This window comes from Nicotiana tabacum, chromosome 18 (assembly GCF_000715075.1).
Source record: "Nicotiana tabacum cultivar K326 chromosome 18, ASM71507v2, whole genome shotgun sequence".
NCBI lineage: Eukaryota > Viridiplantae > Streptophyta > Magnoliopsida > Solanales > Solanaceae > Nicotiana > Nicotiana tabacum.
In genome coordinates this window covers 83,167,399-83,191,635 of record NC_134097.1, presented here as the reverse complement: position 1 = coordinate 83,191,635, position 24,237 = coordinate 83,167,399, and the positions used below count along the sequence as shown (strand labels likewise).

The 24,237-nt window shown below is 35.1% G+C and overlaps 1 protein-coding gene and 1 long non-coding RNA gene across 3 annotated transcripts; one reads left to right on the top strand and one right to left on the bottom strand.

The window, feature by feature from the left end:
- Positions 1-7,563: 7,563 nt before the first annotated feature.
- Positions 7,564-11,937, bottom strand: LOC107829446 (uncharacterized). Of its 2 annotated transcripts, XR_012702175.1 has the most exons (5): positions 11,747-11,937; positions 11,435-11,539; positions 10,218-10,359; positions 8,103-8,210; positions 7,564-7,969 (listed from the first exon to the last, which is right to left on the bottom strand). It is a non-coding gene; the product is annotated as an uncharacterized LOC107829446 (long non-coding RNA). The 2 variants fall into 2 exon arrangements; XR_012702174.1 differs by lacking the exon at positions 11,747-11,937 and having other exon boundaries at positions 11,435-11,708.
- Positions 11,938-12,093: 156 nt separating this feature from the next.
- Positions 12,094-16,416, top strand: LOC107829447 (putative peroxygenase 4). The gene is made up of 5 exons (XM_075237022.1): positions 12,094-12,385; positions 13,394-13,479; positions 15,614-15,708; positions 15,913-16,038; positions 16,114-16,416. Exons 1-5 carry the CDS (start codon positions 12,355-12,357, stop codon positions 16,265-16,267), a joined length of 492 nt encoding a protein of 163 aa, XP_075093123.1. The 5' UTR covers positions 12,094-12,354; the 3' UTR covers positions 16,268-16,416.
- Positions 16,417-24,237: the final 7,821 nt, after the last annotated feature.

Genomic DNA, 24,237 nt, shown 5'->3' with positions numbered 1-24,237 from the left:
TGAGTATGCCATCTCAGTAAGTAACTCAAGTATATAAGGTCTGAAAGATGTGATGAGTAGTTAAAATCATATAAAGGAGTAAACAACAGGTTAACAGATCAAACTCCACAGTTTAAAAACCAGTTTCGTCATAAAACTTCAGTTTCAATTAGAAAACATAAAATCATTTACTTAGCAATTTTCAACAGAGGCTTATTTTAAAAGAAGAGTGAAATCAGTGAAAATATCATAAATGCACCCCTCGGGCAAGGTTTCACTCATAATATGGCCTCTCGGGCAGCCTCGCAGTCACTCATGACTCAGCTCTCGTCACTTAGTACTCACTCTTAGTACTCAGGCTCAATAATTATCTCATATTAATAATAATCATATTAACTGCTGCGGCATGCAGCTCGATCCATAGTTTATAGTCGACTACGCTCACTGGGGTGTACAGACTCCGGAAGGGCTCCTACAGCCCAAGCGTCATATCGCTGCGGCGCGCAACCCGATCCAATATATATCGCTGCGGCGTGCAGCCCGATCTATATAAGTATCGCTTCGGCGTGCAACCCGATCCATATATGCAGCCCAATCAACCTCTCTCAGTCATTTACCTCACAACCACTCGTGCATAACAATAGAATTCAGGGAAACTCAGTCCAAACAGTCCTCACATTTAAAAGGTAGAGTGATAAAACAGGTTTTAAACAATAAACAGGTAAAAACATGACTGAGGATATGCTTTTAAACAAATAGAGTGAGGAAGAACAATAGAAATGCCCCTAAGGGTCTCAATAGGTCGGCACAAGGCCCCAAACATGGCATAAAGCCCATAATACAGTATAAATGTCTAAAATACGGAATATCATAAGATTTCAAATCAGGTATGCGGCATAATAGTCGCTACGGGACGGACCAAGTCACAATCCCTACCGGTGCCCCACACGCTCGTCACCTAGCATGTGCGTCACCTCATTTATCAAATCAGTTCGAAATATCGGGGTTTTGTACCCTCAGTTTCAAATTTACAATGGTTACTTACCTCAAACCGAGTGAATTACTACTTCACGATGCCTTTGCCTCTCGCCTCGGCCTCAACTCGGGCCGAACCTACCCAAAATCAGAATCATAACATTAGAATGTGCTAAAGGATCGAAATCCGGAGTCGGAGCATTAAGTAAAATTCTAATTTAAACAAAAATTCTAAAATAAATTGTAAAAAGTAAAAAGTAAAATTACACATATTATTTAGCACCAATTAAATAAAAATCACATAATGACAAGAAACACACATGCATATTTTTTGTGATTTTCTTTTAACCAAATTATGGTTGATTAATTCTTAAATGTACCATTAATTTCTAGATGCATGCGACATGTATTTTTTTTATTTTTAACTAATTTATGAAATAAACATGTGCAGACAAATGCAAACAATACAAGAAAAATAACACAAAACTCACAACAATTGCAAACAAACAAAAAATTGTTTTATTCTTTGGAATTTTGGGAGTAATTCTTATATAGGGCAAAAATCACGTGCTTACACTAGTCATCTGAAACACTATAAAGTCAGCTCCATTGGACTCCACTACACCCATTTTGTGCAATACCTCATGGAAACGTTCTAAGAAATCTTGGGGATCCTTAGAAGGTGTACCACCAAAATGAATAGGAAATAGCTTGGCTAATCTGTCCAACCTTTTCGATCCTTTTTATGACATCGGAGACCCTCCCTAGACTGTGTAACAGTAATAAACTGAACTGCTCTAAATACTAGAACTACCGAAGTCTGATATCCATGAGTCATCTGCTCTGAACTGTGAGTAGCAAGAGTCTGGGCTCCTCCCCAAGCCGAAAAGATGGCTGGTATAACAAGAAATACACCGACTTAGGCCACGCTCTCCATAAGGCCCACCAAGTGGACTATAACGTCCCGAAGTAATCGGTGGTAATGAACCCCTCTAGGACCTGAACTGGTTCAACTGGCACGGTTTGAAATGAGACCTCTTCCTCCTGCTCGATCTGAGGCTATGCAATAGGTGCTACTGCACATGCTCTAGGCTGAGCTCTACCTCAGCCTCTGGCACTCCCTTAGTCCTATCCCCTACCATGGTAGTGGCTGGAACCTGGGGCTCTGGCTCCTAATCGGTTGCGGATTTTGTACGTGTCCTCACCATCTATGAGAGAATAAGAATAACTTAATGATAGAATAAAATTGTACAATGGAGAAAGAAAGAAGTGAAATTTCTCTAACACCTTATAGCCTTTAGAAGATAAGCACAGACGTCTCTGTACCGATCTCAAGAATCTACTAAGCTTGCTCATGACTTGCAAGACCTAGCTCTGATACCAACTTGTCATGACCCGAAATCTCCAACTACAGGGGTCGTGATGGTGCCTAACATTCACTTGCTAGGCAACCCAACGTTAACTAAAGAATTAACCAATTTTAACAATTAAATAATAATAATAATAATAATAATAATAATAATAATAATAATAATAAAAATTAATAACTGAAATATCCATGGATATATATGATAAATACATAAGTACACAGTCTATACTAATCCCAAAAATCCGGAGTCACAAGTACATGAGCGAATAAAATGCTATAAATATGGTCTGAAATAAAATACAACAAATTGAAACTAGAGAAATAGTAAAACACGATAGAAGGGGACTTCAAAGACTGTGAATGTCGTGCAGCTCTACCTCAAGTCTCTTGAATAAGTCGAATCCGAGCAAACTCCTCTATGCGTCGCTAGGACCAATACCGGGGTTTGCACAAGTGTAGGAGTATAGTATGAGTATAATCGACCCAATGTACTTTGTAACTATCTATCCTAACCTCAATGAAGTAGCGACGAGTCTATGACAAGACACTTACGATAAACCTATACGAATAATAAATAAAAGACAACATAATATAGAGTAAAACTGATAAACCCATAAAAACGAACCCGAACTAATAGAAGGGCCCAGAATAGCATAATTCCATAGCTTCACGTCATAGTATAGAAAAAGAACACCACAGTTACAACCAACTACAACACATTAGACTCTATTGTGGTGCGCAACCCGATCCCTATATTTATACAATATCTGTTGCAGCGTACAACCCGATACTAATATTATATCAATATTTGTTGTACGTGTGCAACCCATTCCCATTATCAATTCATTTTAATGCTATTGCAGTGCGTAACCTATTCCCAATATCAACTTACTAAAGTGAACAATTCTATACAATGAGATTCGATACTCAACACAAAAGGTACTAAAACGTATAGAACACCAAGGAACTACTAGCACAACAAAGAGAAACTGATATCTCATATTCACAAATCTCAGCAAATCATTAACTCAAGAATAGCCAAAGGATTCACACAATCGGATATAACCTACTAAAGGGCAATAAATAAGGTAAAGACAATAAGACAAGTAGGGACAAGAATCAATGAAGATATACAATTAATACAGGTAGGAACACACAACAAGTAAGCATATATTGTTCGAGAAGTGAATTAATTGAAACATGTTATAACTTAATGACATATAACAAATAAGGCATGAATAGCAAGTAAGAACATGTAGTAATCAAAGCATGTAATGAGATATAACATAGAATAAATTGTAATGACCCGACTAGTTATTTTGAGTATTTGCATTCCATTCAATGGTTTGAAGGAATGAGTAGTTTCGTATGATATATTATGTGTCATATATATATATATATATATATATATATATATATATATATATATATATATATATATATATATATATATATATATATATATATATATATATAATTTTCTTGACGATTTGGGATTGATTTGGAATGGATGATCTTCAAGTAGGAAACACTAAATTGAAAGAATTGACCAAGTTTAAATTTTGTGAATTTGAACCCAGATCAGAGTTTTGATGGTTCCATCAGGTCTGTATGGTGATTTTGGACTTGGGCCTATGCCCAAAATTGCATTTGGAGGCTTCAAGAAGGTTTTGGCCATATTTGGCAATAGTTGACAGAACGTTCATAAGTTTGACCGAGAGTTGACTTTAATGATATCGAATTTAAATTGTTTTTTTTGGGAAATGGAATAGGTTATTTATGTGATTTGGCACTTGTGTGCAAAATTTGAGGTTATTCCGATTTGATTTCATATGATTCGACATGAGTTTTGGAAGTTGGAACTTCGAAAGTTTATTAAGTTTGATTTGATGTGCGAGTCATGGTTTTGATGTTGTTATGTGTGATTTGGGGCCTCGAATAGGTTTGTGTTATGCTGTGGGACTAGTTGGTATATTCGGACGGTTCCTAAGGGGCTCAGGTGAGTTTCAGACATATTTCAGACCATTCTTCCTTCATGTGTGAGTGCTGGTTGCTGCTAGTTCTGGTGATGCGCAACCAGAGGCGGATCCAGGATTTAAATTTTCTGGGTTCAATTTTAACGTTTTTAGCATTGAACCCATTATATTTTCAAAGTTATGTGTTCAAATCTACTATTTTCCAATTATAATGAATTTTTACTTATAAATTTTTACTCCGCGTCGAAAGTTATGGGTTCAGTTGAACCCGTTGGTAATATACTATATCCACCTCTGTGCGCAACTGTGACTGGTTTTGTGCAGGTGTGGTGGTCGTAGAAGGGGGAAATTGGTAGCACTTATGAAGAAGGCTGGAGTTGGGCGATCTCCACAGTAGCACGATTTTGAGCGCATCTACGACAACGTAGATGTAGTGGCTTGGAGAGCAGAAGCGAATATGAGCATAGTGGGCTGGTGTCGCACCAGCGATTGCGCAGAAGCGGGACATTATCCGCATGTGCGAAATGATGGTTTTCCAAGATTTTCCACAACAGCGGGATAATTGTTGCAGAACCGATGCCGCAGAAGCGACCCTTTGCTCACAAATGCAAAAGAGCTCGGCAAAAGTTATAAAAAGAGGTTTTTTTTGTTTTATCACATTTTGAGTTATGAAACTCGGATTTGGGCAATTTTGGAGAGGAATTTCATCACATGGATTGGGATACGTGTTTTTTACTCGATTTTAATTATATTCCATGATTCTATTGTCGACTTTAGCATTTGATTAATGATTTTAAATGAGAAATTGCGAGCTTTTGTCTAAACTTTTCTAAATTGAATATTTGAGATTTGAACATTGATCCGGAGTTGGATTTGAGTGAAATTAGTACGGTTGGACTCGTATTCGAATGTGTTGTCAGAAATTTTGAGTTTGAAAATATTACCGACATAACTGGTATTTTCGTAATTATTTACACCAGAAAAATCGACAATAACAAAAAATCTTCATTTTAGCACCCAAAACTCATTCGGAACCTCCCAGACACAAACCATATATGCATTTCAATCACAAAATATACTACAAATATTTTCGTGCACTCAAAACATCGAAAAGAGGTCATTTTGACCTGATATTGACCATGATCAAACTCTAAATCCTTAACCAGTCTCTCAACCAATGACCCAAAACACACCCGAGCCCCTTGGGGCCCCATCCAATTATACCAATAAGTTCATATCCATTATCCAAAATTATTCAAGGCCTCAAAATAACCATGGGAACATCACAACAAATAATCGAAGCTCAAACCTAGTAGAATTTCTCTTAGGTTGTTAAATCTTTATTCCGTCAAAAGAGTATCTAAATCAGACTTTTACACTTCAGAGTACTTCTAAACTTCGCACACAAGTTTATGTCAACTATATAGATCTATCCAAAGTCTCGAAATACTAATTAGAGTCTAATAACATCAAAGTTAACTCTTGGTTAAACTTATGAACTCTTAAGTTCTTCTAATTGCCAACTTTCAAGAAATAGAGTTGAATTCTTCTAGGAACCTCCAGAACAAAATTCGAACATATGTATAAGTCCACAATTATCATACGAACCTATCGGAACAATAAAAACTATATTCCGAGTCTGTTAACCCAAAAGTCAAACCTTGGTCAACTGTTTAAACTTAAAACTTTCAAATCGAGAGTCATTCTTCCAAATCAATCCCAAACCACTTGAAAACTAAAACTGACTATAGCCGCAAGTTATAATACATCAAATGAAGCTACTCAATGTCTCAACCCACCGAACGAAATGCTAAAGTTAAAAATGACCGGTCGGGTCGTTACAACTAAGGTAATTAGTGGTGGTGTTATGAGATAAATCACTTCCGCAAGAATTTCCAAGTGAATAACATGTTATTTCCTCTGTGTAAAAAATATTGACACTATTTCTTATTAGTCCATTTAAAAAAAGATTGACATATTTCTATACTTAATGTATGAAAAGCTTTTATAGTCACACAAATGTTGTGTCTTATTTAAGATCACAAGTTTTAAAAGTTTTATAGTCATACAAATGATATAATATATAGAAGACCTTAAATTTTAAAAATCTTCATATTTTAGTAAATTTTCTATCAAGTCAAACTAAGACAGATAAATTGAGAGGGAGGGAGTAATACTTTTTAGATTCTTTGTAAGATTTAAATGAACCAAAACCAATTCAAAGAAAATAAGGATAAAAACCTAAAGCACGTATATAATGATGTAGAAGCTGAACTATTCAAATTTAGTCCCCTGAAAACAAATAAGGAACTATAGCGGTCCCAAAAATAGTAAAGACTAGTATGTAGTTTTTTTCCTTTTTGAGTTGATCTCCATTTTGTGGTGACATATGAAAGTGATAAGTTTTGCCAGAAAATTCAAACTAGATGGCTAAATTTCCCCAACACTTACGTAAATGCACCTTTAATGAGCTCTCAATGAGCCTAACAACTACTATGAACTTAAAAAAGAGTTGAACAGTGATATTAACACAGACAATTTATCAAAAGATGGTTGAGATGGGGAGCGACATATTATATATAATAGAATTTTAAAAGTTGACTAACTTCTGACAGAGAAAGTATTTTTGGGTGGTAAATAATATATTCCATTACATACATATAATTACCGTGAAATACGCGTACAAGGTAACTAACGTAAAATTGATGATCACTACTGAGTAGAAAAATCAATTTTCTTTTCTCTTATCAATTCACTACAAAAAAAATAGCATTTAACGACGGACACAATCCGTCGCTAAAGAGCCTTGTTTCGTCGCTAATAAAGAGCCTTGTTTCGTCGCTAATCAGGATTAGCGACGGATTACCATTTGTTGCTGATTTGCTCGTTGCTAAGCTCTTCGCGACGGAAAAATGGAATCTGTCGCAATATTAGCGACTTCTAGCGACGAACACTATCCGTTGCTACAGTTAGCGACAGAATTTCCGTCGCTATATTAGAAAATTTTGTCGCTAAATTCATAATGCATTTCGTCGTTGGTATACTTTTGCGACAAAAATTCGGTCGCAAATCTGTCGCCAATATTTTAAGACTCATTTCACCTTTGCATTTGGCGACCAAAATCGTTTGTCGCAATGTTATTTTATATATTTATTTTTTTTACAAAAAATATCCGTCGCAATATTTTTCCCATTTAGATCCTTTTTATTTAGCATATTAAATTTTCTCTGCTCATGCACTTTGTATGTAAATTATTAGATATCCTTTATAATAACTAAAATTCATATAAATTAACATACTTCAAGGTCCAAAATGCATATAGCTAATACAATTAAGTTCGAATTATCCGTAACACCAACAATAAAATTCAAACCAAAAAGGTGGGTATTATCCCTAACACCAACAATAAAGTTCAAACCACAAAGGTGCGAATTATCCCTAACAACAACAATAAAGTCCAAACCAAAAAACTTCCAAATACGAGGCTTGGGGGTTAAGGTCATCATCTGAAACCGATAGATGAACCCCATGAACAGTAATATGCTTTACATTGATCAATACCATATACTCTTCTCTTCTTTTCCCCTCCCGCGTCTTCGTAATATGCTTTACATTAATCAATATCAGATTGAGTTTGTATTTGTTCATATAATATTTCCTGATACCTTTCCTGTAAAAGAGGTGTAATAAGTACTTAAATTAAAATAGTCAAGAATGTTGAGCATTTAATTAACCAACAGAGAGGATACTTTTCATACTCTTTTTATATTATAGTAAATAAGATTATAAAATATTGAACTTACATGCACGAGCCGAGCTTCCTCATCAAGAAAAGATTTTCCATCATGCCCATGTGTATGGACGTACAAATGTAACTCACTTGGTGTTGGGTCTCGACCCTTTTCAACAGCCTATACAAAAAATAATTTATTTTTAAAAGGATGAAAATATTACTATAGCAAAGGTTCTAACTTCTAATCTTTCTGAACTTGTAACTAACAGAGATTCAATTTTGTTTGATTCAATACAAGGGTTAAGGCTGCCAATACAGGGCTGAAACCATCATCAACGGCTCAAAATGTTGTGACAGTATTTGATGTATTTCCTTCAGGTGTTAAGGCTTCCAATACATGGGCAAAACAAGTGCAAGGGGTGGCTGAAAGTAAGCAGTTGACAACTGCACAAAACACTCTTGTATGCGATGTTGAGGACCAGACTTTTGCAAGTAAAAGGACTGGACAAAAAACTGATGGCCATAAACTGCTAGGCCAGGCACTTGGTTAACATTGATTTTTGATATACTTGAAAGGATGCTATGCAAAATTTACCACCAACACAAAACATATAAACAGTACACAGTAAAGTACACAGTAAACTGATGGAAATGTAATTGCACTATATATCCTGCTCAATGTAATTAAACGGCGGAATATGCCAACAAATTCACTTTACAATGGAAGGCTAGCTTAACCTCTTGATCCAATTACTACTCAATTTCCAATTCAACAACTAAGCAAGAAAAAATATAAAGTAACGATACATGCTTTTATTCACTCAAATTAGATGTTGTTTTTCAAATGCCACTGCACAAGAAACATACTGAATTGGCTAATGTATATACAATGTCAACTAGTGCAGGGCAAATGCACATTAAGTGATAAGCAGTAGACAAACACCACCCCCTTTTTGATTAAGTGATAAGCAGTAGACAAAGGCACATTATATGTCACACACTGACCAAATTTATTGCACAACCATTTTATTTCAATCACTTTAAATTCTATCATCATTTCAGTTAACCATCCAAATTCAGTATCCAAGATGGAACTTCCTGCAGTGCACGTTAGCTGGTCTACCTTTGAAGAAGGGAAGTGTACTGGGTGTTATAGCGTTTGCATAATCAACTTATATTGACAGCAAAAGAACGTCAATATGCACTCAATCTTTAAACATAGAATAACCTGGTCAGAATCAAAATTACATACCGACACAGCTTTTGCTCTCATTCTCGATAATGAAAACTAGTCTAAAGGAAAGATAAAACAATAGGTGTAGTCGACCAAACTCCTAGACTAGCAGTGTATTCCCATCTAACCTTTTCCCATCTAGGAATTCTTACTTACACCAAAAAATAAAATAAGAGCAGACAACTCATCTTAATTATTTTGCACCTAATTACTTTCCATATTATTATGTTGCAGATAATAATTACAAATGAGAGGGGGACAAAGTGAGTGAGAATGAAAGAAAATGAAAGACCATATGCTAAACCAGTGAAATTACTTATCCCTTTGTGGAAAAAGCTTCTCTTATACCTGCCCTCCTCTTATTTTTTTATGAGTGCTCAAATCCATATTTGTTCTATTAACTGTATTATTATTTCTATCATTTCTCCTCCATTTTTTTTGTACAACTTCTTTAGTCTTAATTAAACCTCTATTTCTCTGCCAACAAAACAATTCTAGGAATTTCTGTAAGGCTCATAATATGAGGTTTTAGGTCATTCCCTTTAAGATACCAAACTTCTCTGCTTTTTTACACTTTCTGAAGAAGAAAGTCCAATGGCGTGACTCAGCTTTGTGTCTCTTGCCATAGAAATCTACGGACAAACATTTTTTACATGTTAAACTCATGGCTGAAGGTAAGAGGGCCATTCCTAGTTTTACCTTAAACTATAAAAAAATCAAATATTTATTGTGTCATTGTGAATAAAAATTTCTCAATCTTTAACTATTATTTTGCAGGTAGGAGAATTCTCAAACGAGTTGCAGGTATGAAATAAGAGCAAACATATAATTATAAGCAATTCTGAAATAAGAGCAGACATATATTTATATAATTATAAGTAATTCTTAGCACCAACAAGAAGAAATTTTAAGTTTAGATTTGCAATAAAGCTAAGGTTGCGATATACTTACAAGTCTCTTGCGATACTCCCCAATGGAGACAGAGCCGCCTGTGTGAGTCTCAGTGGAGACTCCACTCCTACCGCCACGACGATTCTTTGCATTTGTTTCTGACTTTTCAACACACTTGGGATCTTTCCAAAGTTGTTCCCAACTGCTAGATTTTCAAATTTAATAGTAAGCGATAAATTTAGGGAAATGAGTGAGAAGTTAGACATCAAAGAAAAGCAATAAATATAGATATATTCTCAATCATACCAAGGCTACAGGGAGATCAGTGAAATACTAATATTTCATATGCAGAAGAAAAGTTCTCATATACCAAACAAAGATGAAATTCGAAGCCAAATAGATGTAAATATCTACCAAAGATGATCAACTGATTCTACAAGGCAAGATTTGTTTGAATAACTTAAAAGAAAGTGACACATTATTTTACCTGTCAATAATGTTGCTAGAACATGCTTGCTGATATGGAGAAAAAGGAAGTGCAGGAACTACAGTTAGCCATAAATGGCAATTATTCAACTAAAATAAGAAAAAAAGCTCACAAGATCAAATCGCAGTAGAATAACAGATACAGTAAAAACTAATCCACAGAATTTCTCAAATTCAATTTCAAATTATATAAAACAAACTAAAACCCTAGTAAGGTGAAGAGGGGAGAACAAAAATTACATACTCCAAACCTTCTTAAAAACAAAGGAGATTGAATAATAAAAGGATCTTGCACTTTGGGAGATTTCATCAAGGGGAAAAAATGAAAAATTGCTTATCACAACCAAAGTCAAGACTTGATAGATACTATTCTATATCCATTTTAAGTCAAATTAAAACCCAATTTTGCTAATAACACATAACCTCTTCACCAAGACAAGCACATAAAGAGTCAGTAAAACTGTAAAAGAAGCAAATACAAATATAGTGAAAACCTAATTAGTCACGTAAAAAAGATCCTATCTTGAAAATTAAACCAGAAACACAAGTCCAACCATGAAAGAAAAGAACTTTACATACAAAAAAGCCTCCTTTTACAATTAAAATCTGATAAAGCTCCAAGCCCTAGCTACTCCAAATTGATGCAAATAAAATAAAAAGAAAACAATTAATTTGAAAATGTTCACTCACATTCAGTGTAATGAACATAGTATTCGTAGTCATTAGCACCACCATCAAGCTACTGATTAATAAGAAATAGAAGAAGAAACAAATTAAAGCCATCTACACACCTTAAATTCACGTTGGCTACTAATTTTTGCCCTTGTTCTTGCTCTCAAGTGCGTTTTCCATTGATTTTGCTCCCAGCCGACTATATTTGCTCCCAGCGTTCTACCCTGTTAGAAGAAGAAGACACCGAACTTTTACAAATTTTGTGCCCTAGGATAAATAATTAAGTGGTATTCAACAACGGAATTAGCTACGGCTTATTTCCGTCGCTAATAATGATATTATTGTTTACTAGATATAACATTATCGACGGAAATTTCAGTAGCAAGGAGCTTAAAAAAATTTTGATAAAGAAATTAAACATAGCGACGGACATTTCGTTGCTAATTCCGTCGTTGTAGGTAAATAAATTTTGTCGCTCAGGTTTTGTCGCTAAATCTGTAGCTATATTGAGGGCGCCAATATTTAGCAACGATTTTTCGATTTCGTCGCTATATTATATGCTAACTATTTTTTGGCTTTTTTGGCAACGAAACTATTATTCCGTAGCCAATCCGTCGCTAAACAACTTTTTGAGGATTGGGTCCTTTTTACGATAAGATACAAATTGCCCAATAATTGAGTAATGTTCGGTCTGTGTCATATCTACAATAATATAAAAATACAGTTCAACTGACTAATTTATGTTTCTCAGCAAAAAGGATGGGCCTTTTCTATTTCCAAGAAATGTCAACTCCAAATAACACTCGTGGTTCTACAGGAACCACTAACGAAAATAATTAATATGCATTTAGGAAGGAAAGATAATATCTTTATAAGAAAAACTTCTTTCATGATATTTTCTTCACTTTCTCCTCCAATCAAGCAAATCATGTTAAAGTACCATTATCTCGTTCATCTTAATTATTAACTATATATATATCTTCCTTTTTCTTTCTTCTTCATTCACAAAGAAAACATTCAGTAGTTGCAGTTTGATTCAATGGCTTCATCAAGCAGCCTTCAACCTGATGGTATGCATCTCTCTCTCTCTCAGACTCTCTAGAGACATGCACAGCGGCAGAGTTATATAGAGTCAAAATAGTCCAACTGAATCCCTTTCGCTAAAATATACTCCCTCCGTTTCAATTTATGTAAACTTATTTCCTTTTTGGTCCGTGCCAAAAAGAATGACCTCTTTCCTTATTTGAAAACAATTTACCTTTATGTAATGATTTATAGCCACACAAAATATATGTGTCTCATTATACACCACAAGTTCAAAAGTCTTCTCTCTTTTCTTAAACTACGTGCCCAGTCAAATGAGTTCACATAAATTGAAACGGAGGGAGTATATTATAGCGTGCAAAATAGGAATAGTAATAAGTTTTTTTATTTTTTATTATGGACATATAAACTGTTGAATCTCTTTGACATAAACGAAGATTCTAGTATAAAGACTGTGTGAGTTCAAAAATCATTTTAAGTCAAATGTTCAAATACAAAAGTGTGCTTTTTACAACAACAACAACAACTCAGTATAATTCCACATAGTGGAGTATACAATCCCACTTAGTTGGGTCTGGGGAGGGTAAGTGTGTACGCAGACCTTACACCCATCCTGGGGTAGAGAGGCTGTTTCCAAATAGACCCCCGGCATCCTTCCCTCCAAGAATTTCCCACCTTGCTCTTGGGGAGACTCGAATTCACAATCTCTTGGTTAGAAGTGGAGGTTGCTTGCCATCAGAACCCCTCTTGTCTTAAACGTGTGCCTTTTTGGTATTGAGAAAACATATGCATGTGCCTGCAGGGATGGGAAATCATGACCAGCTTACTCCTTTAGAAAAACATGTAATGTTCTTTGATATCAACAAAGATGGAATAATATAGCCTTGGGAAACATATCTAGGTGTGCACTTTTTCTCTATTTTTTTTAATTATTATTTATGGTAAATTTGATAGTTTCCTTTAATTTTCTTTCTAATTATTTTTTTTTCTTTCACGAATTTTCTTACTATATTTATGATTTATCATCTGTTCAGGTTTCAGAAAACTGGGACGTAATATTTTCCGCTCACTTTTGGCTGCTGTTCTCATTCATCTTGTTCTCAGTCACAAGACTCGACCGGTAATTCGAATCTCTCTCTATCTCTATGCATTTATTGTTCGTAGTCTAGATTCTAACTAGTCCTCATTATATGACATTACTTTCTTCTTCCCATTTTTTGTAATACTCCAATGTAGGGCGGCAAACGGACGGGACGGGTCGAAAACGAGTAATGAAAAAACGGATAAATTATCCGATCTGATCCGATCCATATTTAATATGGATAAAAAACGGGTTAACCGGCGGATAATTTGAGTAACCATCTTATCCATGACTTCATGAATATGATCACTTTTGGGATAATTCCTAGTCTCTCAAACTTGAGGAACCCCAGTTTGAGATTTTATAAATGTAAAAGTTAAACACGTTAGTTATTCATTTTCTAAATGAATAATATGGTTCTTATTCATATTTGATCCGTTTTTAAAAAGTTTATTATCCAACCCATTTTTAGTAGATAATATGGATGGTTAACTGTTTTTTTTTAACCATTTTTCCACCTCTACTCCAAATTTATTTGGCACCAAACTTAAGAAAAAAAAAGAAGAAGATTTTTTGAATTAAAATAAGATATATGTAATTGTGTGATATAAACCATCTCGTTAAGAGTAAAATATCAAATTTAAATGAAATTATTTTAAATATAAAAAATATTCATCTTTTTGGAAATGTGTCATAAAAATAGACATTTGCCCCAATTTATATGATAATTTTCACTTTCGAGATTTAAAATTCTTAATTTTGATCATGGACATCGTATTTTTAAATTTTTAAAAATAAAATTTATATATTTAAAAATTATTTAAAAAGTGTTGTAAGTTACATTAATTAATAATTTAAAATATTTAAAAAGTATATAAAAATTATGATCAAAAGAATAATTCGTTTGACTTTCGAAATCCAAACACCTTTAGGAAAAATTGGGACAGAGGAAGTTTAATTACTGAGTTTGATGGTGGAATACAATAGAGAAAGGTTAAATTAAAATCAGTCATGCAAGTACATATAAACATGCAGATGAATTAAATATTTATCACCATGTTCTATTTGCTATGACATAAGTAAATTTCAATGACGACAAACAATCTCTTTGATCTCTTGTCAGTATTTAGATGGAATAAAATGATATTATTTGTGTAGTGGCACTTGCTATGTTATTATTAATTGAACGTGGGGTACCGATGCACACAAATAAGAGAGGATGACATATATATAGAATAATGCGAATAAGTTGGGGAGGGAGTCAGCGTATTATGACATAGTTAACTAAAAAAGTAAATTTTTTATAATAGTTTAATTTATACATAAGATGATCATACATCACAATATAATACGAGATAATACATATTTGTGATAACAATATTTTAAAGTGTTCTTGATTATGGGTGGTAAGAATATGGATTTGGGTGGAACTAGACCTCCAGCTTTCTGTTTGCGCATTATTACTATAGACTTGATATAACATCGACCGAAATATAAGCTAGCTATATTTGCCCTTCTATTTTAATTCTTCTAAATTAAAAAGAAAAACAGGTCAACAAATTGGGGGATTAGATTGTCTAGATTAGAGCTGGTGACAGAGGTAGACATGCAATGAATAGAGTTATATGATTGACTTTAATATTCTACGGCTAGTTGTTTCTAGCTAGTTCTTTTTTGTTCCTCAATTGCAATGCTAACACACCCACGGCGGGCGGCCGCTTGAGTTTTCTTTTCTTGATTTTTTCTTCTTTTTTTTTTCCCGATTTCCTACTCGGTGGTACTCGCATTGCATGAGGTCTTATTAAATTTGGATTTATCTAGGAAAGTCTCATATTTAAGAGTAAAATATTCCTTAACAAAGACTACTTCATACTCAGGACTAGAATCGAAAAACTCTAATCAAGAATAAAGAAATACTTATCATTTCATCACAATCTTTGTTGGTTCTTTTGTTGGGTTTCCATAAAATACAAACAAAATCATAAAAAGAAGAAACTCTTATGAATTCCAAATCCAATCTAATTTAGGTCGTAAGGATGAGAGGACCGCAAGCTAATATATATATATATATATATATATATATATATTTGTATTTTTCGGAAAAAAAGATTCACTGCTATGGCCCGAAATTTACCAGCCAAGTTCTCATTTAATTTATTTGTTTTGATCATAGGGAAAATGGCCGTCTCTACTGTTTCCCATTGTGATTAAAAACATCAAATATGGAAAGCATGGCAGTGATTCTGATGCTTATGATGCTGAAGGAAGGTAAAGCTGAAATAATTTGTGTATTGTAACTAAAAATATGTGACTCGTGTATTTAAGTACAAACTGTAATTTTTTCACAAAATGAATAGTTAGTGACAGAATTCTCTTTCATAGACAATAATTTAATGGTCATAGATCACATTTGTTGTAAGCTTTGTATAAGATACAGTTAATATTCGATTATATTTTTGAATGATTTTGAAGATTTGTGCCAGAGAAGTTTGAGGAGATCTTCAAGAAGTATGCTCATAAAAATGCAAATTCGTTAACAGCTGACGAAGTGAACGAGTTGCTCAAGAAAAATAGAGAACCTAAAGACTACTTTGGATGGTGCTGTTTATATTTCTTTTTGTTTTTCTTTGAAGTGATATATATTTTCTAATATCATATTTTTTATTGGCGTAGGCTTAATGCTACAACAGATTGGAGGCTCCTATATGATTTGGCGAAAAACAAGAATGGTGAATTGACGAAAGAAGCGGTACGAGCTGTTTATGATGGAAGCCTTTTTGAACAAATGACAATGGCAAGAGAGAATGCTTCTAAGAAGTCAAGCTAGTTTGATATTGCACAAACTGAACAGTTAATGATGTTTGTTATTCTTGTTTGATATTTCGATACTTCACTCAACTCCTAAGTTAATTTTATCTTCATCTTTCATGTTATTGTATTGCTGTACAAAAACGAACAACAAAGTTATTGCCATTATTATTCCTATTGTCTTTCTGTTTAATACAGTGACCATTGTATTCTTATTACCTCATTCGTCTTGCAAGTTTATCTCATCCATTAGAGTTTGGGTGTGCTTTTATACCATAAAAAGGATAACAAAGGAGGGGCCTAAGCCCGGCAGTACTCTATTATAAGAGAAGGCTGAGAAATTCAACCTTGCCAAAATGATTAAGGGATGACTGGTTATGCTAGGATGGTGTGGGGTCCATCCCCATAAATGAAAGAAAGAAAACGAAGGGAAAGTGGGTAAAATGTCAAATATAATAGACTTCTCGGAGGCTATAGAAGGAGAGCTTGGATTTCCATTTCTACATACCAACAAAGAGAAAGAAAGAGTGAGGTTTCACAGGGTATAAAAAATGGAAAAGGGTTATATATGTCCCTCTATTGGGTAAAATAAGCTAGATCAGTCCTCTGTTATATTATTTGATCAAAATTGTCCCTATCGTTCAAGTCTATTGTTCAAAATACCCCTCTACATTTCAAAGAGAATATTAAGAAGATTTTTCATCAATTCAAACAAATAAAAACTTCAAAATATTTGGTTTAAATGGTGGAAAATGTTGCAGAATATGGAAGTGCTGATAAGAATGGGGAAATTCACTGGTATAACAAAATTAGCTATCCAAGCAGATGCAACCAACTATGTGCCAATTTCAAAGTGCCGGCCTGTTTCAACATAATTAATAATTGACACTCCTGAAATTATAAAAAAGTAGGTCACAACTAGAAAATGGGCATGAGTGCATGAAGATTCTTGCCTTTGATGAAGCGGACCACACGTTTGCAAAGATATTGATTCTCTATCAACACTTACTATAGTTCCTTTGATTTTTTCGATAGTTAAACATGTATTTCTTTTTTTTTTCTTTTAAATCAGTTTTCTTTCTGTGTTAATTGGTGTAAAACTTTTAGATTTAGTGTTTAATTTCATAGATGAATGGGAGCACTGAGCTTAATAAGCTAATTATCTGAATGTTAAATTTTCGATCTTCATTTTTTGAGGAATTTGCCCTGTAGTTTTTAGAGGAATGAGTTGTTAAAAGAAGAAAGGGTGAGGTTGGGAAGATGACAGGTGAGAGATTTGGTCGGGTCGACTTGGTCAAAGAAAAAGGAGGAGTGGGTTTAGTTTAGCCAATAGAACTCTAACACATGACTTTTTATAATTTAAATTTAAAATTTGACGGCAGAGGGGTATTTGAACAAAAGACTTGAATGGTAGGGATAATTTTTATCAAATAGTATAACGGAGGACAAATCTAGCTTATTTTAGCTAGTAGAGGGATATATATGACCCTTTTTCCGTATAAAAAAATAGTCAATGAGAAAAATAGAGAGAGCGATATTATAGTGAGCTGGAAATATCAAAAGAGGGTTATTTCTTTTGTATGTTATAGTGGTCTTTAGAGTATTTTACTCGGACCTACAAAGTGTAAATTCCTTGCTATAATGATATCAGTTGCTCTTCACGGGGCCATGGGTTTATCCCTTATTCAAAAGGGTTTTCCACGTAAAAACTTTTGTGTTCTTAATTGTTATTTTTATTCTTGTTGATTACCATATCTCGGTGCTACGTTATTATTTCGCTTTTATTACCGTGACTATTATTTCTTTAGGGGGTTTATTCCCAATAACTGGTATCAGAGCACAAGTTCTGCTCGTTCACAGAAGTAATATTGACTGTTGGTAGTACTATACTCAGTGAAAAAAAATATCCGGAGTAAAATATGAGGTTGCAATATGCAACGGAGATAGAGGTTTCTCAGCATGGCAAAGAAGAATAAGGGATATGCTCGTCCAACAAGGATTACACAAGGTACTGGATGTTGACACCAAAAAGTCTTATACCATAAAAGTTGAGGATTGGGTTGACTTGGATGAAAGGGCTGCTAGTGCAATCAGGTTGCACTTATCAGATGATGTGGTAAATAACATTATTGATGAAAACACCGCATGTGGAATTTGGACAAAGTTGGAAAGCCTATACATGTCCAAAACGCTGACAAATAAATTCTACCTCAAGAAGCAGCTATACACCCTACACATGGGTGAAGGTACGGATTTTTGTCACATTTAAATGTGTTTAGCAGACTAATCACACAACTCACCAATCTCGAAGTGAAAATCGAAGAAGAAGACAAAGCCATCTTGTTATTGAACTCATTGGCATCTTCATACGATAATTTGGCAACAACCATCTTGCACGGTAAGACTACCTTTGAGTCGAAATATGTCACATCGGCTCTTCTACTTAATGAGAAGATGAGAAAGAATCCTGAAAATTAAGGACAAGCTCTCATCACAGAAGGTAGAGGCAGGAGTTATCAAAGAAGTTCGAGTAACTATGGTAGATCCAAAGCTCATGAGAAATCTAAGAACCGATTCAAATGAAGAGATAGAAATTGCTACAATTGTGATCAACCAGGTCACTTCAAAAGAGATTTCCCAAATCCATGGAAGGGCAAAGTTCAAAGCAGTGGTTAGAAGAATGACGATAACACAACCTACATGGTACAAAACAATGATAATGTTATCCTCTTTATAAATGAGGAAGAGGAATGCATGCACTTGTCAGGTCTAGAGTCGGAATGGGTGGTTGATACAACAAAATCTTGCCATGCTACACCCATAAAAGATCTCTTTTTGCAGATATGTAGCAAGTGATTTTGGCACTGTGGGAATGGGTAACACAAGTTACTCAAAGATTACGGGAATTGGTGACATTTGTATTGATACAAATGTTGGATGTACATTGGTTCTAAAGGATGTGCGGCATGTACCTGATTTGAGGATGAACTTGATCTCGAAAATTACTTTAGACCGAGATAGAAATGAGAACTATTTTGCAAATCAAAAGTGGAGACTCACCAAGGGATCATTGGTGATTGCAAAGGAATTTTCTTGTGGCACGTTATACAGGAAAAATGCAGAAATATGCCAAGGTAAATGGAACGCAGTACAAGATGAGATTTCTGCAGATTTGTGGCACAAAAGGATGAGTCATATGAGCGAGAAAGGATAGAAGATTCTTGCCAGGAAATCACTCATTTCTTATTCTAAAGTTACAACGGTAAAACCTTGTGACTACTGTTTATTTGGTAAGCAACATATAGTCTCATTTAAGACATCGTCTGAAAGAAAATTGAATATACTTGATTTGGTATATTCTGATATTTGTGACCCAATAGAAATTGAATCGATGGGCGGTAACAAACATTTTGTTACTTTTATTGATGATGCTTCATGAAAACTATGGGTTTATATTTCGAAACCTAAAGATCAGGCATTTTAAGTTTTCCAGAAGTTTCATGCTATGGTTGGAAAGGGAGACAGAGCAAAAGCTAAACCATCTCCGAAGTGACAATGAAGGTAAGTACACTTCAAGGGAATTTGAAGAGTACTATTCGAGCCATGGGATCAGACATGAAAAGACATTTTCTGGAACCCCACAACACAATGGCTTAGATAAAAAATGAACCATACCATTGTGGAGAAGGTGAGAAGCATGCTCAGAATGGCTAAACTACAAAGTCATTCTGGGGTGAAGCAGTTCGGGCAGCCTGTTACCTGATCAATAGGAGTTCATCAGTTCCGTTGGCATTTGACATCCCAAAGAGAGTTTGGACTAACAAGGAGGTGTCCTACTCACATCTGTGTTCGGTTGTAGAGCTTTTGTGCAAGTACCAAAGGAATAGAGAACAAAGCTAGATGATAAATCTGTTCCCTATATATTTATCGGATACGGAGATGAAGAGTTCGGATATAGATTATGGGGTTTTGTAAAGAAGAAGGTCACCAGAAGCAGAGATGTAGTCTTCTGAGAAAGTGAAGTTGGAACTGATTATGATATGTCAGAGAAGGCCAAGAATGGTACAATTCCTAACCTTGTTACCATTCCTTCTTCTTCTAACTATCCCACAAGTGCAAAAAGTACGACCGACGAGGTTCCCAAGCAGGGGGAGCGACCTAGTGAGGTTATTAAGTAGGGGGATCAACCTGATGATGATGTCGAGCAAGTGAGTACCCCACTCAAGAAGAATAAGAACCTCAATCTCTAATGAGATTAGAAAGGCCAAGGGTAGAGTAATACAGGTACCCTTCCATAGAGAATGTCCTTATTAGTGATGATGGAGAGCCAAAAAGTCTTAAGGAGGTGTTGTCTCATCCAGAAAAGAACCAAATGAATGAAAGCCATGCAAGAAGAAATGAAATCTCTACAGAAAAATGGCATATACAAGCTGGTTGAACTTCCAAAGGGTAAAAGACCACTCAAATGCAAATGAGTCTTTAAACTCAAAAAAGATGAAAATGGCAAACTAGTTAGATACAAAGCTCGATTGGTGGTAAAAGGCTTTGAATAGAAGAAAGGTATTGATTTTGACAAAATTTTCTCACATGTTGTCAAAATGACTTCTATTCGAACAATTTTGATCTTAGCATCTAGCCTAGATCTTGATGTGGAGCAGTTGGACGTGAAACCTGCATTTCTCCATAAAGATTTGGAAGAGGAGATTTATATGGAGCATCCACAATGATTTGAAGTAGCTAGAAAGAAACACATGGTATGCAAATTGAATAAGAGTCTTTATGGGTTGAAACAAACACCAAGGCAATGGTACAAAAAGTTTGACTCATTCATGAAAAGTCAAACTTACATAAAGACGTATTTTGATCTATATGTATACTTCAAAAGATTTTCTTACAACAATTTTATTATTTTATTGTTGTATGTGGATGACATGTTAATTGTAGGGAAAGACAAGGAGTTGATCGCAAAGTTGAAGGGAAATTTGTCCAAGTCATTTTATATGAAGGACTTGGACCCAACACAACAAATTTCGGGTATGAAGATAGTTCGAGAGCGAACAAGTAGAAAGTTGTGGCTGTCTCAAGAAAAGTACATTGAACATGTACTGGAATGCTTCAACATGAAGAATGCTAAGCTAGTCAGCACACCTCTTTTTAGTCATCTGAAGTTAAACAAGAAGATGTGTCCTACAACAATAGAGGAAATGGAAAGCATGACAAAATTTCCTTATTCCTCTGTCGTTAGAAGTTTGATGTATTCAATGGTATGTGTCACACCTCCTTTTTCTACCCGAAAAGGGGTATAAGAGAGTTTTTTCAATTAAAGTGACAATAATCGAAACAAAATTATTTATTTAAATTCAGAATTGCCACTTGGGATAATTTATGGTGTCCCAACCGGTTTAAAATTTTGAATCGAGGAAGTTTGACTCGGTTTTACAGTCCGCAAAATACAGAAATTCGGGTAAGAAATTCTGTTAACCCAGTAGAAGTGTTAGGCATTCTCGAGTTCCGTGGTTTTAGCATGGTCGCTCAAATATTATTGTTGGCCTAATTATCTAATTAATTACATATTTAGAGCCTATTGAATTTTCAAAATCGCTCTTAATCATTTATGGAATTAGGTTGGAACAAGTTGCGATGTCGCACACTCGTTTGTTTGGTACACATTGTGAATCGCATCACGGGAACCATACCCACGATCTACAACATCTTTAATTTCATTATTGTTCGGAGTTGGGGGGTCAAGTCACACCAACGTGCACTCAAATTTTGGGATTATGTATCATGACTATGCCTCGGGAACTGTACCCACAGTTTTTCCCATTCCCACGGCATAAGACCTTTCGAACATCCAAGCAATCAGCTACCCTACTTAACTTTGTTAACTTAATATTCTATCACTATATTATCAATCCTAAAGCCTCGAAACCTTTATCTTTTAATAAGTCATTGCCAACGAAACGTCAAATTTACTAATAATTCATCCGAATATAAAATTACCTGAAAAGAAACACACAAACAATAATCACAAGAACCAAAAACACGCAAACAAATTCTTCCAGGCATCACGAGCAAAAACGAAACATTAATTCAAAGATCAACAAAACATATCAAAGAGAGATTAACAAAATTACTGGAAGCATGGAATTAAGCCAAAATAGAAAAAAAAATTGAGGAATAAACCTCGAATAGATCTGAAATCTGACTGTCGGACAGTTGGCGATGCCAAGCAATGGAACCGCGATCAAGATCTAAATCAAAAAACCTCGCCAGAACCTCATCGAACTCTGAAATGACTTCCTCACTACCTCCCTTTACTCATATCTGAGCGTTCGTTCAATTGTCTATCTCTCACTACATTTTTTTAACCTTTTTTTTCCGACAAAAATCAAAGACACGAGAAGAGAAAGCAGAAACTTTTTCTCACTGTTGCTGCTCTCATTTTGGACTGAAGATAGTCGCCGGTGGTCGCTGGTGTGAAATGACATGTGTAAAGAAAAGGGAGAGAGGTGTGAGGGTGCTGGTGCAACTTTTTTCTAGGTTGTTTTCTGGCTTGGACGCCGGTTGTTGTGAGACGAAAGTGAGGGTGGCTGATTTGTGTTAGTTTGGTCACTGGTTTGGTGAGAGATCCAGAAGCAACAAAAACTATGGAGTGATCTATAAGTCTAGGGTATTTTTTCTTCTGTTGTTCATCTCCCTGCTTAGGTCGTATAGGGTTAGGTCTGTTGGTTCTTTTGTTTGAATAGGAGGGGCAACGATGGGGCTAGTTCTCAGGCGAGGGAGGGTGGCATTAGGTTGAGGAAGATGAAGGAGAAGGGTCCAAAAATGGCTGAAGCTTGGGCGTTCTCAGCTCTTAGGTCTTGTGTGTGAAGGGTGCTGAAGGTTGAAGATGAAGCAACAGGAACGACTGGGAGATAGGTTTCTGCGGCTGTAGCTTATTAGACCTAGGTTTTTTTTACGTTGTGTCTAGGTCTTGAAAATGTGCGTTAGCATGTATAAGAAGAAGGGAGAGTGGCTCTTTGGGTTTGGGCTTTAAAATTGGGTCATCTCTTTGGACCTCTTCAATTAAGACCAAACAAAAATTAGCCTCAAATTTCGTACTCTTTCTTCTAAAGCAAGACTAAAAATACTACACCATTTACTAATTAATCCTACTTAAGTAAAAATAACTATTAAAATAAAACTAACCGTTAAGACAAACCTATTTTTGTAATTTTCATTTTTGTGACAAAATAAACTAGTTGAAATAGCGATATTAGGCCTAAACTAAACATTTAAATGCCTAAATATATAAAATATTGGGGAGGGTAAAAAATTACATGTCTACAGCTTCCCCTCTTTGACTGGAAATATGAAGAGTTTTTAGACAAAGAACTACAAGACATATTTTTTGACCCGACCCTTATTTAGAGAAACCAAAAACTAAGAAAAAGGAGAATGTGACCGAGCTCTAGTATATGAGCTGCCTACATATACTTGGCTATAAAGGAATCAGGCCACGTGTAGTTCAAAAGTAGGAACAATGATGGAGTACCGAGGTGGAGAGCCGATTGAGGTGTCGTCGAGGTTCCGGTCCGTGGTTCCTACCATTACATAAAAAATAAAAGGAAAAATTACAGTAAAAATAAAAGAAAAATACAAAATCCTATCTACTTCTTGTCTTGAGTCTTTCTTGAATCCCCACTTGCTCTTTAAACATGAAACAAAAAATTCACCCTGTTCTTCAGATGGGCATCCTGCTGACTTGATTTTGAAGAAAACTTGAAGTTGAGCCTGTTCTTCAGTCGGGCATCCTGCTGCTTGCACTTGAAATAAAATTGAACTTGGAGTAGACTTGAGCTTGAAAACCTTGTTCCTCAGGCGGCTCATGCTACTTCTGATTTGAATTAAAAATTGTCCCTATTCTCCAGGCGGGATCCTGCTGTCTTTGACTTGAATCTTGAAAATTGAAAGTTGACCCTGTTTTTTAGGCAGACTCCTACTGTC